At 38.7% G+C, this 13,517-nt stretch overlaps 1 protein-coding gene across 1 annotated transcript in view; it reads right to left on the bottom strand.

The window, feature by feature from the left end:
• Positions 1-12,049, bottom strand: part of LOC135207300 (titin homolog) — a gene marked incomplete in the record, with an annotated part of 153,910 nt that extends 141,861 nt beyond the window's left edge. The window contains 1 exon segment of the mRNA XM_064238973.1: positions 11,614-12,049. Within this exon segment, the coding sequence (XP_064095043.1) occupies positions 11,614-11,622 (9 nt within the window).
• Between the last annotated feature and the right edge of the window lie 1,468 nt (positions 12,050-13,517).

Raw genomic sequence — 13,517 nt, 5'->3', positions numbered from 1 at the left:
ACACAACCGTAGAAACATCCACATTCACACAGAAAAATGGCCGGCAGAAGGACGGATTTGTGTATACGCAGGTGTGAATGACAAACCTGAAAAATGATGCTTTAAGAAAGAAGAATAAAGGATGGTAGGTGAAAAGGCCGGCCGTTGCCATCAAGATAATTAGCTTAAGCGCCTGTTTTCTCGAATGAGGGTAAAAAAATACACATACATATACTATATATACATAATCTTGCCAAGGACTTCCCTTCCCTGGTCTTCTACTTTCCTATTTGGTTCCATTTTAAAATAGTTTACAATATAAAACATGTAGGTTCACTCTAATAATCATAGACGCAGTCATTTTCTATATTCAAATACCTATATCCCAACAATAGATTGACATGACAAGATAAAGGACTGGAACAACATAAATCCAACATGTTACAGGTAAAGCAAATGGCTGACTAAGAAGAGACTCGAAACGATGAATGAATACGCGTGCAAAACTACAACGCATCACTGATCAAACCGATTTCATCAAAACTGAGAACAAATATTAAGATAAAACTAATGAACTTGTTCTAAAAGTCCTGATAATTAATCTTAATAATAAAACTTCCTTGAGGATTCATATTTCAAATCCCTGGAGACTGGTTACCATCTCATTGGCCTCATATCCCTTATATGTTCTATGGAAACGCATCATAAATGTATTTTCAAGCCATGAGGCCGACAAGAGGCGGTGAGATTCCCCGTAATATAAACCTTTCCTGTTCTGGTTTTCTTAACATGGGTATCCTTTTTGGTGTGGGCATGTACAGATACTCGGTACCAAGCATTTTGTTCGAAACCCTAGATAACTAAATCTCCGAACATTTAAACCGTAATAACAATGAAGATTGGTGTGAGCTCTGTGACTTAGGACTAAAAAAACTGCACTTCCCTCTCGCCTACTGCTTCCACATAGAGCTCCACTTTTGAATGGCTTAGAATGTAAAACAAGAAGGTTCCCTCCAAAATTACATAACCCCGCGATCGTGTACTCTTCCCCCCCCCCCAAAAAAAAAAAAAAACTTTACTTATTTCTTTTATCCCTTTTCTTGTTAGTTTCAGGTCTTTACTTAAAGTTAGATATATAACACACCTGATTCTCCCGTGAATCATTCACTCGCTTTTCACTTACTGTCTTTTATCTTGTATAGGAAGGGATAACATATAACTCAAAATGTTCAACATTAAAAACTGACTAAAAAATCCACTGAAAATAATTAATAACCATCAATAACCGCGAGTACATAACTGACGAACCCAAGCTAATCAAAATGGCAACACTAGGAACAAGTTTTTATTTTTTATCCTGCAAGTTAAAAAAACAGGAGCTAATATACTGTAAAAGCTAACTTTACACGAGTGAGCAAAATTAAAAAAAAATGATTCAGTACCAAGTTACAAAAACGAATAATTGTCAAAAAAATAAATCAAAAACACTACAGAACACGTTCCTTTAGAAAAATACTTCTCAACATCAAACAAGGCAATTGTGCTAAACTGCAGTGCTAAAAATCGTGTTAATAATAACAAAGGTCTCTCTCCACATACGTCCAAATAATCCATCAAGTTCAACGTTCAATAAACAAGGACGAGTTTCTATTGGAGTTCAATACAGAGGTTTTTTGTAGCGGTGAAACTGCTATAACATCCAGCTTCCTCCCACGACATTCATCTACCTTACACTTTCTTTCGCACTGCATTCCCGCATATTCAACCCCCCCCCCCCCCCCCCCCGACCCGATATTTCATTCTTTCTGAGTAGTACTTGAAAAATTAAAACAAGATACTGGGCTGCAAACACAATACTTATAAGAGCTGACTTTCAATACACACAGATTGGTGAAGTATCGCCAGTTTTAGTTCTACAAAGTCTCTTCTCAAAAATGACATCTATATCTTGCACAAAGCCCACCTTTCCCTAACATTTTTGAAAAAATTCACGCACAACTTTCCACATATTCCTGCAGACCAAGTGTTTAGTAAACCTCCAGAACCAAAATCACATGGTCTCTTCAACCGAGGTAACAACACACTGGACACGTCAATCTCCCGTCAATAAGAAAGACTTTGGTTTAAGTTTAACAAAAATCTACAGTAGCCAGTTAATCAGATATTCCAATGGAGAGAATGGACAGTCAATGAATTACTTTGTCATATACAATATTTACTCCAATACATCTGTTAACACGATTAAGCCATTAGCAAATTCACCTTGAGGATGCGTCACAAATTTCAAGCCTGTATTTCGGAACTCTTTCTATACTCTCCCTCTTGACGTGTGATGGAACTGTCTACCGTGAATTCCAACTAGCACCGGAATTAACCTCCTCCTCAAAAACGAGAGATCAATGAAGCTTTGGCGACTTCGGTACTGGCAAGTATTTTCTAGCCAGTATTTCTTAAATTCTTTACACGAAAACTGCAGGTTCTCATAATAAATATGTTTTCTGCGCCGTTGGACATTGATCGTGTAAGTGCTGGTTTTTATCAATTCGGAAGGAACTCCGACTTCTTCGCACTTATTCACAGCTCGTGTGTGTGTGTGTGTGTGTGTGTGTGTGTGTGTGTGTCTGTGTGATGGTACTGTCTCTTCTAGAAAGCCGGATCTTTAATAGGAACAGTATGGCCAGCATAAACTTCAGCGTTTTCAGTTACAACTTTATATATTTATAAGAATAAAGTTGTAACTTAAATTGCTGAAGTTTCAGCTGACCTACTATTATATATATATATATATATATATATATATATATATATATATATATATATATATATATATATATATCTGTATGTGTGTTTGTGTGTGTCACTATCACGTTCATCCTTGAACTACTGAAGCAAGGATGAACAATTGACCACCCTGTGCAAAAGACTTCCAATGCATCTGCTACTTCATACTTCATAGCCCTAAGCAAAAGCCCTGACAGAATCTAAGCTGGGAGAACTTCCACACGTTCTATACACATTCAGCCACTAACTCACTATTTGTCAATACTCTCACGCTTCCAGTACCGTCATATATTTTATATATATATATATATATATATATATATATATATATATATATATATATATATATATATATAAGAAATGCAACACAGGCTGTATTAGTGTGAGTCGTTTAATGTTGACCGCAAATGGAACGTTTGACATTGAAGATAAGCACGTGCTGCAATGTATAGATACGAGTGACTGGTTTGGAGTAAGTGTGTTTGTGTAGAAAAAGCGATTTGAGAGGTTAGACAAAGAACTATCGCAGACAAAGTGTTGGGGCACAAGAATAGAACATAAAAGGTGTGTGAATTGACTGATACAATGTTGGTTTGTGACTGGTGCAATGGTTTCAAAATCCAATCTAAGAAAAAGAAGTCGAAATTGAAGGTTAGATACGTACGGCAACTGGGGTAAATAAAGGTAACCTATAGGAAGAGGCTGGAGAAATACATGTCATTATCGATGGCGGAAAATTGAGGCTGGTTTTCACGTTTCGGTAAGATGTGGCAGATGTTGGCAGGGGTAGGATGGGAGAGGAAGGGGAAAGGTGTCACAAAATAGGTTTGTTTATATGGTGTTTTGACGTTGCATAGAACCAGTGGTTATTCAGCAACGGGACCCACGGCTTTACGTGACTTCCGAACCACGTCGAGAGTGAACTTCTATTACAAGAAATACACACCTCTAACCCCTAAGTGGAATGCCCGAGAATGGAACTCGCGACCACCGCACAAAATAGGTGAAATAACAAATGTAGCACGATCTCTCCATCATGTTCGGAAAATAGCAACAACTATGAAAAGTTCGGAAAGGAGCAACTATGAAAACAGAACTGGGATCTGCGCAAGCAATGTTGAGCTAACTCACTTCCTAAAGTAGTGTGAATGCTGAACACAAACAACAGAAAAGAAATGAATTAAAAGCTCTTAAGTGAAGGGTCAGGAGTACATGAGCCACTCTTGTCTTGGTCATTCGTTCTTCCTCCTCCAATCTAACAGGCCGTTCAGCACTGGGTCTATCCTTTACCATATACACAATACTTGTGACTTTCTTTTAAAGTAAAGTTAACGCTTAAGTATTTTATATTTTAGGTTTTTTTAATGTTCCGGTCATTTATATTATTTTTAAAGAATGTTTTAATTTTAAAGCGATGATGCACTGAGATTATAAACATGGATTTTATGATGTTTTTATATGGACCCTGCTGTTTACCGACATATTAACTCATCAGGAACTATATATATATATATATATATATATATATATATATATATATATATATATATATATATTGCGACAAAGACATGGCGACGAAATGAGCCGTGACTGCCTGACACGGAACATTACTTATCTTTTCCACGGAAAAAAAAAAAAAAAACTTTCTGACGGGTTCCATCTGAATACAATCGTTTGATTTCTACGTCAAAGGCAAGAGAGAGAGAGAGAGAGAGAGAGAGAGAGAGAGAGAGAGAGAGAGAGAGAGATTTGCTTAAGACGATATTGAACCCCTGAACAAAAACAATTTCGAAATGGTTTCTTTGGGTGAGGAATCAGTCATAAAACATTCATTTTCGCATAAATTTTATTTCTCACTTCACCTGTACGTGCGGTTATCAGGCCTCCTATAGCGATTTTCCTTACGTAAAATACATTATGAATTATGCGTACATGAATCTACTGATACTCTACGAGAGAGAGAGAGAGAGAGAGAGAGAGAGAGAGAGAGAGAGAGAGAGAGAAGGGCGGACCACCTCTGGCGCAGGTATCATTATGGTACCGACGCATGTTACGAGTTACATGTACTTGTTGACAGTGTTACGGACAATCACATTCCACATGGAACACGAATGTATCTTCATGCTTCAAATTGAAAATAGAAATCCTGGCTGTGTATGTAGCTACCAGTAAGTAACGAACATATCACTGAAAATCAACTCTAACCAGACAATTTTTTCCCATTTTACATTAAATAGTTCTACACCTCAAAATGATACACGTTTACCAAAAATTACATAGCAAAGGATATGCACTAAAACTGTGGTCAAGTTCGATTGAGTATCCCATGGCATTTCATTTGAATTAAAGTGTACCTCGTGAGAAGCTGGTTTTCAAGAAAGCTACTCTCATCCTGTGGAAACGTCGAACCACCCAACGATACTTGAGCAAATCACCCAAAAAAGGTTAAGTGACACTATGGACCAACTATTATTAGCACTGTCTTGTTTGATTGTATACCGTTTTTACGTTGCATGGAACCAGTGGTTATTCAGCAACAGAACCAACGGCTTTACGTGACTTTCGAACCACGTAGAGTGAACTTCTATCACCAGAAATACATATCTCTCACACCTCAATGGAATGCCCGAGAATCGAACTCACGGCCACCAAGGTGGCAGGTCAAGCCCATACCGATCACGCTACTGAGGCGCTTTATTAGCACTGGGCCTCTACAACAGAGTATAATACAAGCTATAATCGACGACTCTACTCCACACATTCATTCACTTGACGGACCACAATGATCAAGATGCTGCTTGGAGTACTACTTATATATATATATATATATATATATATATATATATATATATATATATATATAAAGAAGCAAAATAATGAGAAAATGAAATACTTTACTATAAATTACCCATGACGCAAGCCTCGTGAAATTTTCGATGCCGTCTTAATCCGGCATATTTTGCACAACCACAGACCTTAAATTTAGAATATATCCATGACACTGCCAAACACGTAGTGCGGTGACGCGATAATTATCTATCAGAATGTTGATTTTAACTATCAGCATAACAAATAAATTTGAATTACCGCGGTTATCGCGTCATTCCACAAAGCTTCCAGTGCGGTGTTAAAGAGAGGGTGAACAGATATGCACAACACTAAAATAATAGAACGATACACACATTCTCGGACACAACAGGGAAATGTTTTTGCTAAGGATATTCAGCTTAAGGTTTTTGTAACAGTTGTCATAGTAAAGTGATGAAGAAACTAACTTTTAACATTCCTTCAATGTAGGTCCAATTTTCACGCTGATGACAGGATTAATTAATCAATTACTACGTACTGTTAATAAACGTATATAACTGGTGTCCCAAGTGCATGAGATACTTAACACCTACAATTCACTGCCATAAACCGATTGGATGCCACAGTCATCGATATATCGCAATTTAGAAAGGTTTCCCGTTGAGAGCAAACATGAACAGAAGTAAGGTCACGAAGGTCATTATGGAAACCACAAGGACTATCACTGTGTAATGAATGTTAACATGAATGGTGGAGAATGTTCGTAGGGGTATATGGGTAAATATGAAAATAATAGTAGGCTTGGAATTTGGAAAGCTGATGTGTTGCATAACAGGTGAAGCACGGAAAGTATCATATAGTGAGCACAGCACTGGGAAATGAATTGGAGTGTCTATAGCAGCTGAGATGGGGAAAAAATGAAAATAATTCCAAGCCAAATCTACTTTACTGAAGTGAAGTGTGTGGATGTTGAACGGAAATATAAAAACCTGAAGTTGTTGGGATTAATTATTTGGTAATATAAGTAGAATAACAATAGACAAGTGAGACACTTGAGATACAAATTAGTGGTAATGGGGAAAGAATAATAAAAAAATCTGAGATGGTCTGGCCATGTGGAAAAAATGAGGGACAATAGGCTTCACTTTTTCTCTGGTTGGTTGGCTGAGTGAAAGAGGTCATCACCAACTGCATTTATGGGCTGACTTGGGCATGGGATTGTTCTGGCATAAGGCTGGCTCAATCTAAATCAACATACCAGTCAGTAATATAATTTGGACCCGATACAAAGGATGAATACCTAGCAAGTATTTGATAGATGAAACAAAAGATATTAGAAAGTCGGGGCCTTAATCTTCGGAAAGTGCTAAGTTTCAATAATACAGCGTGAATGGCACAGTGTGTGTAAGGAGGTTTGATACATTTCTGTGTACTAAGTATGAAGCACCTGTAAGTTTTCTTCCCTTGAGGTTCATACACAACTCAGCAATTAAATATGAAAACAACAATAACTACATAACATGGTGGACCACATGAAATTGATATACTACTAGTAATATATCTAAAGCTTATTTTTCAAGCAGACCACCAAGTCTGTTCTACACGAGCAAAAAGACTGTTCTAGAATGATCAACATAGGCCTACTGTATAATCCAGGTAAAACAAAATAGATAATTTCCAGGCAGCAGCAAAGATTGAAATTACATCTGTTCTATGGCGACATAGCCTAGACCGTGGCCTAGCCATACCCGTGTAACGCAGCGCCTGACCGCCCACCGCCTTCCCCACCCAACCTCCTTTGGTAGATCTTGCTGTAAACAATTTCCTTAATATGTTAATTTCATACATTACATAATAAAATAAAGTGGTGACTTGCAACTCCGCTCAAGGTGTGAAAATTCTTGCCCGCATCACGAGACTGCGTCATTTCTACGCATGATCGCGAAAAGCTTGCCAATTTCCTCATAGAAATGAGAATTTCCAGATTTCGACAACTGTCATCGCCTATCCTACTTCAGCTTAATCTGTTGCACGGGTTGGGTAGCCTAACCTGTCACATGGATGACGTAGTCTCTACTAAATGATCGCTGGCAAATAACGGGGTAATCTTACATAAAATAGGATCAAGAAGTAAATGTGAGTCTTATACAAGTCGAACGACTGAAACGATGCAATCTCAGCCCAATAATCAGGCTGTCTGGCTGACATAACGCAGACCAAATTTCAGGTTTGAGAGTTATTAGTGCATACTACATGGCCTATAGTATACCAACCCGTCACGTTACATACACAAAAATTAATTTTGTTACCCAATGACAGTATCTCCTGTGTTAACTGACAATGTTTAGCACTATGGAACTTATCAAATACTATTAACGCCTATACCATAAACATACATAAATATTTAACCGAGACAAACTCCTTAATCTATTTAATAAATGTGTTTATCAATTCGAGCTTCAGATAAATAGCTTTCTTCGGCAACACGATTCAAAGTTCTCCATAATTTATTAACAATAAGCAGGCCAAGGGTAGTACTAGTATAACATAATGTCGGGTTATTGTTTTTCATGTGACTGAAGCTAAATTTTCAGACTAGAATGTTACATATATAACTCTTGAAGTACATATTAATCATACTTACATTATCTTGTTTTTCAATGCATTGCTGCTAATTGGGATTGATACAGAATCTACTTTTCTTCATTTCCTCTTCAAACAATGGTGGCAATCTTGGGCGGGAGGGTAAGCATTCATGGCTGCAGTTTCAAGTCATGTTTACAATGATATTCGTTGTTCTGAGCAAATTCCAGCGGCAAGGTGAAAAACGTTGCTAGAATGGTTGTTCATGGAACACAGCCTTAATGCAAAAGAACTGCACAACACAACTCTCAATACAAATTTAACTTTAAAAGAAGCAACGACGTCGATTTCACAACGAAGTCACACTTCGTTCTTGTGTTCAATGTGTTATTCCGCTGTAGAGTGTAGATTCATAATTTCATATCGTACATTCATTGACAAAATCTTCAATCTATTGGTTGTCGGTTGAAAATAGTAATTACATCAATGAGTATACCGTGAGTAATGCTACTTAAATTATGTCAAATTATAATAGAGTAAGTAAAACTCTTATTCTCATAATAAACAGTAAGGGACTACTTTCTATGCGGATTTGGAGTACGACAGGAATTCCAAAAAGGGTTCTGGGCGTTTCAAAATCAGTGGAAAAAATTATTAATCAGGTTCTATACTCTTTATCGTATCTTTCAGAGACTGAGGTAAGGGGAAAATGTCTTAAAGAAACACACACCCCTCCGCCACCCCCCCCTCTCTCTCTCTCTCTCTCTCTCTCTCTCTCTCTCTCTCTCGGCACGACGAAGAAAACAATAACAAAAGTTTTATTTAAGTCTTTTTGCATCAGCTGTCTTACTCCTTTCTTCACAGACACAAAGAAGCTTGATTCTTTGGTTATTGTTTCTATTATGAGAATGGCTCATGGCAACACACCTTGTGCGATATAAGCATTACAGTGGTTGCACTCGATCCAGGCGCTGTGCGGACAGCACTCTCTTTTGTTTTGTATGAATTATTTTATCTTTCTTTTCTTCAGCAACAGTGGCGAACACATTGGTGATGACAGTAGCAATGATGAATCAATGATAATGAGAACCGTACCGCTGAGACCATAAACCTGGCAATGACAGAACAAAAAAGAAATGAGCCCATATTCCAACTCCCACGAGCTTAAAGTCATCCTGATGAGATTTATGACTGAACAAACATTAATATCAGCAGAGCTGAATACGCGATTTCTTGAAATATCCAGTATTTGTATTAAAAACAATAATTCGTACCTAATTTTCCTCATCCCCTTCCCGGCAGCCATCCATAGAAAAAAAAAAATACCTGAAAAAGCTACAAGAAGGTTTTCCGAAGTTGCCATTGGCCAATAAGAAGTAAAAGAGAGTTTAAATATATCTGAAATTAATTAAATACTTTTTTTAACCCTTTAAGTATTTAGTGTCTAACCTCAATGTCAGCACAGGATAGACGCAAGCGCAGTTTTATGGATACTACAGTGCTGAGAAAGAGCAGCCGCTGGAGGTATAAATTCTCATTACTACAAAGGGAAAATGACAGATCGCTATTTTGAGAGGAAAGGCTGAACAGGTGGCATTAAATTAAGTTCATACAAAAGAACTGAGTAGTATAGGCCTATAAAAAACAGATGAAAGAGAGATAGGACTGCGTACAATATAAAGTAAGGCGTGTTATTGAATTGTATATACACTATTCAAGGACTGGGCCAGCGAGAGCAGAAATTACCGCAGGTATAGATAGGTATGTAAGAAGAGATAATAAAACCAGGAGCCCATTGGATAATTAAGGAGGGATTTAGCGGAGGAAAGCTGAATCGTGTCAAGTGCAGCTGCAAGACGAAAGAAATTATATTGATAATATATTGATGCAGTTAAGGACAGAGTGAGCAGGAAAGGGGGAAATACTAAAAAATTAGGGGTAAATCTCAGCAAGTATACCTAGTAATAAGGGAGAAAAAGTTGTACTGAAGGAAGTGAAAAGCAGGGAGAAATCGTAAAAAACAAATCGATCATAGAATAAACAATGCAAATGGAGATGCTACCCGAACACAACGTACAGATCCGTGTCAATGAGAGAGTACTTTGGGGAGTCATCAAATGTTAATTAAAGGCAGGAGAGAGGGATCTTTGAATGACGCAAGAGTCGAAAGGCACGACGTAACTTTGCCATTGTTCATGATGGTGGTTGCTGAAGATGAAAGGAGGCAATGAAAAGTCGAAGAATAGAAAGCATCAGAAGTTGACGGGACTGAAGAAATGAATGCGCGGCGATGCTGCTGTACTACAGTGGTGATGATGTCACTGAACAATTGATCAAGGTGTGAAATGTTTATTTGGTTGAGAAAAAGATTTCAGGGGAATGTAGGAAAGTAATAATTATCTATTTTTGTTATTGTAAAAGGGATGAAACCTATTCACATGGAACAAACACACAGGGGCCACTGACTTGAAATTCAAGCTTCCAAAGAATGTCGGCTTCACCCCCCCTAATGCAGACCCCACACTGCCTCAGGAAATGGCAGTGATTTTTCGTCCTCCTGGGCGAGGGGCGAACTCGCGACATCTCGATACAGAGAAGTGGACTGGAATGGAATGGAATTAAAGAGGGGAAAAGGGTTGGGGTGAGTTAAAAGACCCGTGCGCTTGACAGAAGTGGAAGAGGTTTTGAAATCGAGAATCCTGAAAATCTACGAAACATGAGTGTACGAAAGATAATTAATTAGCCCACTGTTGACAGGGGTTAGTTGCACTGCAGTGAGTCGTCTTTGTGGGTGCATGAAAACACTTTTGTTGACGCAGTTAAAAGGTGATTGTGGAAGTGACCCATGTATTTTTATCTGGTAAAAGCATACAGGGTACTATATATATATATATATATATAGATAGAGAGAGGGGGGGAGGAAAAAGAGAGAGAGAGAGAGAGAGAGAGAGGGAGAGACGAGAGAGAGAGAGAGAGAGAGAGAGAGAGAGAGAGCGTCTGTGAATTTTAATTGTATGAATTGGATTTGAAACTCAAAATTTAAGCACGTATTCATCTGATCATTAGTACAGTAAGTAGTTTCGTTAATAGGTACTCATGAAGTTATAATGTAGAATGGCCACGTGTTTCACCAGAAAAATGTTAAAGGTGAAAATCTGTGACAACACGCCATCTATTAAGCTTAAAATGAAACCTGTTACCGGGATTTATTGTTGAGTGGGCGAACGGGGTGATGTAATACCGGAAGAAGCCTAGTCACTCAAATTCCCGGCTTGGGGAAAACAGACTTGACACCATACAGTGCTTTTGGTGAAGGTTGTTGTTGAATGGAATTAATTTTTCCTTTAATGAAATTTATTAATTTTATCAAAAGCTTAAAAATACGCCTTCAGTACATCAAAATACGCAGAAAGTAGAGAAGAATGTGAATTTTACATCAGCGGCTGGAGTTAGGCTACTTACCACTGTCATCTTGCCTGCGGAGTGTTTTCCGTTCCTCTTCCTATATTTCTCGAGACTTCTTTCCTGGTCCACCAGATGTTATCAGGGGCTTTCTTGCTTATCACACTTTGGGGCTGTTGGGTCTAGCCCCGAGGGACAGGATCAGCAACACATCCTTTGCTTCCCTCGGGGCATTCTAGCCCTAGAGAAACAAATATACTCCAGAATACTTGAGGTAACGGGTCCACTGTTGCATAGGAGGATTATTTTTTTCTTTTTTTATTCTAGTGTATACAAATATCGTCAAACGGATGATAGCGAGATCGGAGGAAGAAATTTTGAGGGAAGTAGTAGGAAGGGAGCGGTAGCAGACGAGACACCGCAGTCAGGGAAAGACTGCCCCTGCCAAAAAGGCTGGTGCCCCTCCTGCCTTGCCTGCCTGCTGCCGGCGCCATCGAGCGCCTGTCTTTATTTATATATAGAAACCGGCTCCCCCTCTCCCCAATCTTCCTTCTTCCTCAATTCCTCTTCTTATTTTCTCTATCCATCAATCCAACTCTATCACCCGCTCCTTATTTGCCTTCCGGTACTACATTGGTATACCCAACTCATTTATCCTAAGCGAATGGACCGATACCCCTACGTATGGGTCTAACCATTTACCTTCTTCCCTCTCTTATTTTCTCTTCGGGATTGGGCTGCGTAAAGTGGTTGTCACCTTGAAGGTTCTCACTTCTTATTGTCAAAGTGCGCCAATTAATGATAATTCACATTTGCCATCCACCAAAGAGCATATTGGAGTATCTGGTTCTCATTGTGTAGTTTCCTATTAATGATGAACTTACTAAACTCTCAAATACTATATGTAATCCTCCAGCATTGGCGGCACTCTGATAATCCAATGATAATAATGAATGGGTTTCACCTGGCATCAGCATTCAAACAAAACAGTTCTCGGTAATTAGCGGCTCTTTCAGCACCTGCCGTCAATTTGCGGGTAAAAGCTCCCAAAAATTATAGGAAGGGAGATAAATCAGTGTGCTCACTTGGTTCAGTCATTCTTTGTGTACTGTATGGTTTTTTTACGTTGCATGGAACCAGTGGTTATTCAGCAACGGGACCAAGGGCTTTACGTGACTTCCGAACCACGTCGAGAGTGAACTTTTATCACCAGAAATACACATCTCTGACCCCTCAATGGAATGGCCGAGAATCGAACTCGCGGCCACCGAAGTGGCACGCCAACACCATACCGACCACGCCACTGAGGCGCTGTCATTCATTGTAGTGTTCTTTAAAGTCAAATAATTGAAATGGACTGCGTTCCGTGATTAAATCTAGCGGGCCGAGTGATAGATCCGTTGTGTCAAGTTCAGTAATTACAATGTCAACCCGCAGACCGTTAGATTTTCATCCGTTAAATACTACTCGTTAAGGCCATCGCCATAAGGGTGCTACTACCTAAAGGGACTTTTAAGTAATTGAATTCGTCCACGAGTTTAGTTCTACAATAATCTCTATCTGGACATACCAGTAAGCCCAAAGAAATTCTTCAGTTGAAATAGTGCGTCAAAAGACTAAGGCTCGCATGCCAATCCCTCTCCCCCTTTCTTGGGCTTGTGTATATTGCATGGATTCGTTCCAAGTTGCGCAATAACCAAGCACAATTTAAGATCTTCAGTATCATTCATAGATAACAAATTTTGTTTGCTTACTAAATGGAGCATAAAATTTAAGCCAAAGATCAAACACTGGAACCTATTAGGTCATTCAGCGCTGAATGGAAAATTGAGAGTATAACGGCCTAAAGACAATAACAGAAGGAAAACCTCGCAGTTTCACTATGAAACAATTGTTCTGAGAGCGTGGAAAGTAGGATCGAAGAAGAGAACATGAAATGCTCTGCAGGCTGCTAGGGACCGAAG

This window comes from Macrobrachium nipponense, chromosome 32 (genome assembly GCF_015104395.2).
Source record: "Macrobrachium nipponense isolate FS-2020 chromosome 32, ASM1510439v2, whole genome shotgun sequence".
NCBI classification, from domain to species: Eukaryota; Metazoa; Arthropoda; class Malacostraca; order Decapoda; family Palaemonidae; genus Macrobrachium; species Macrobrachium nipponense.
Note: the sequence above shows the minus strand (reverse complement) of the source record. Positions and strands in the feature narration are given on the sequence as shown.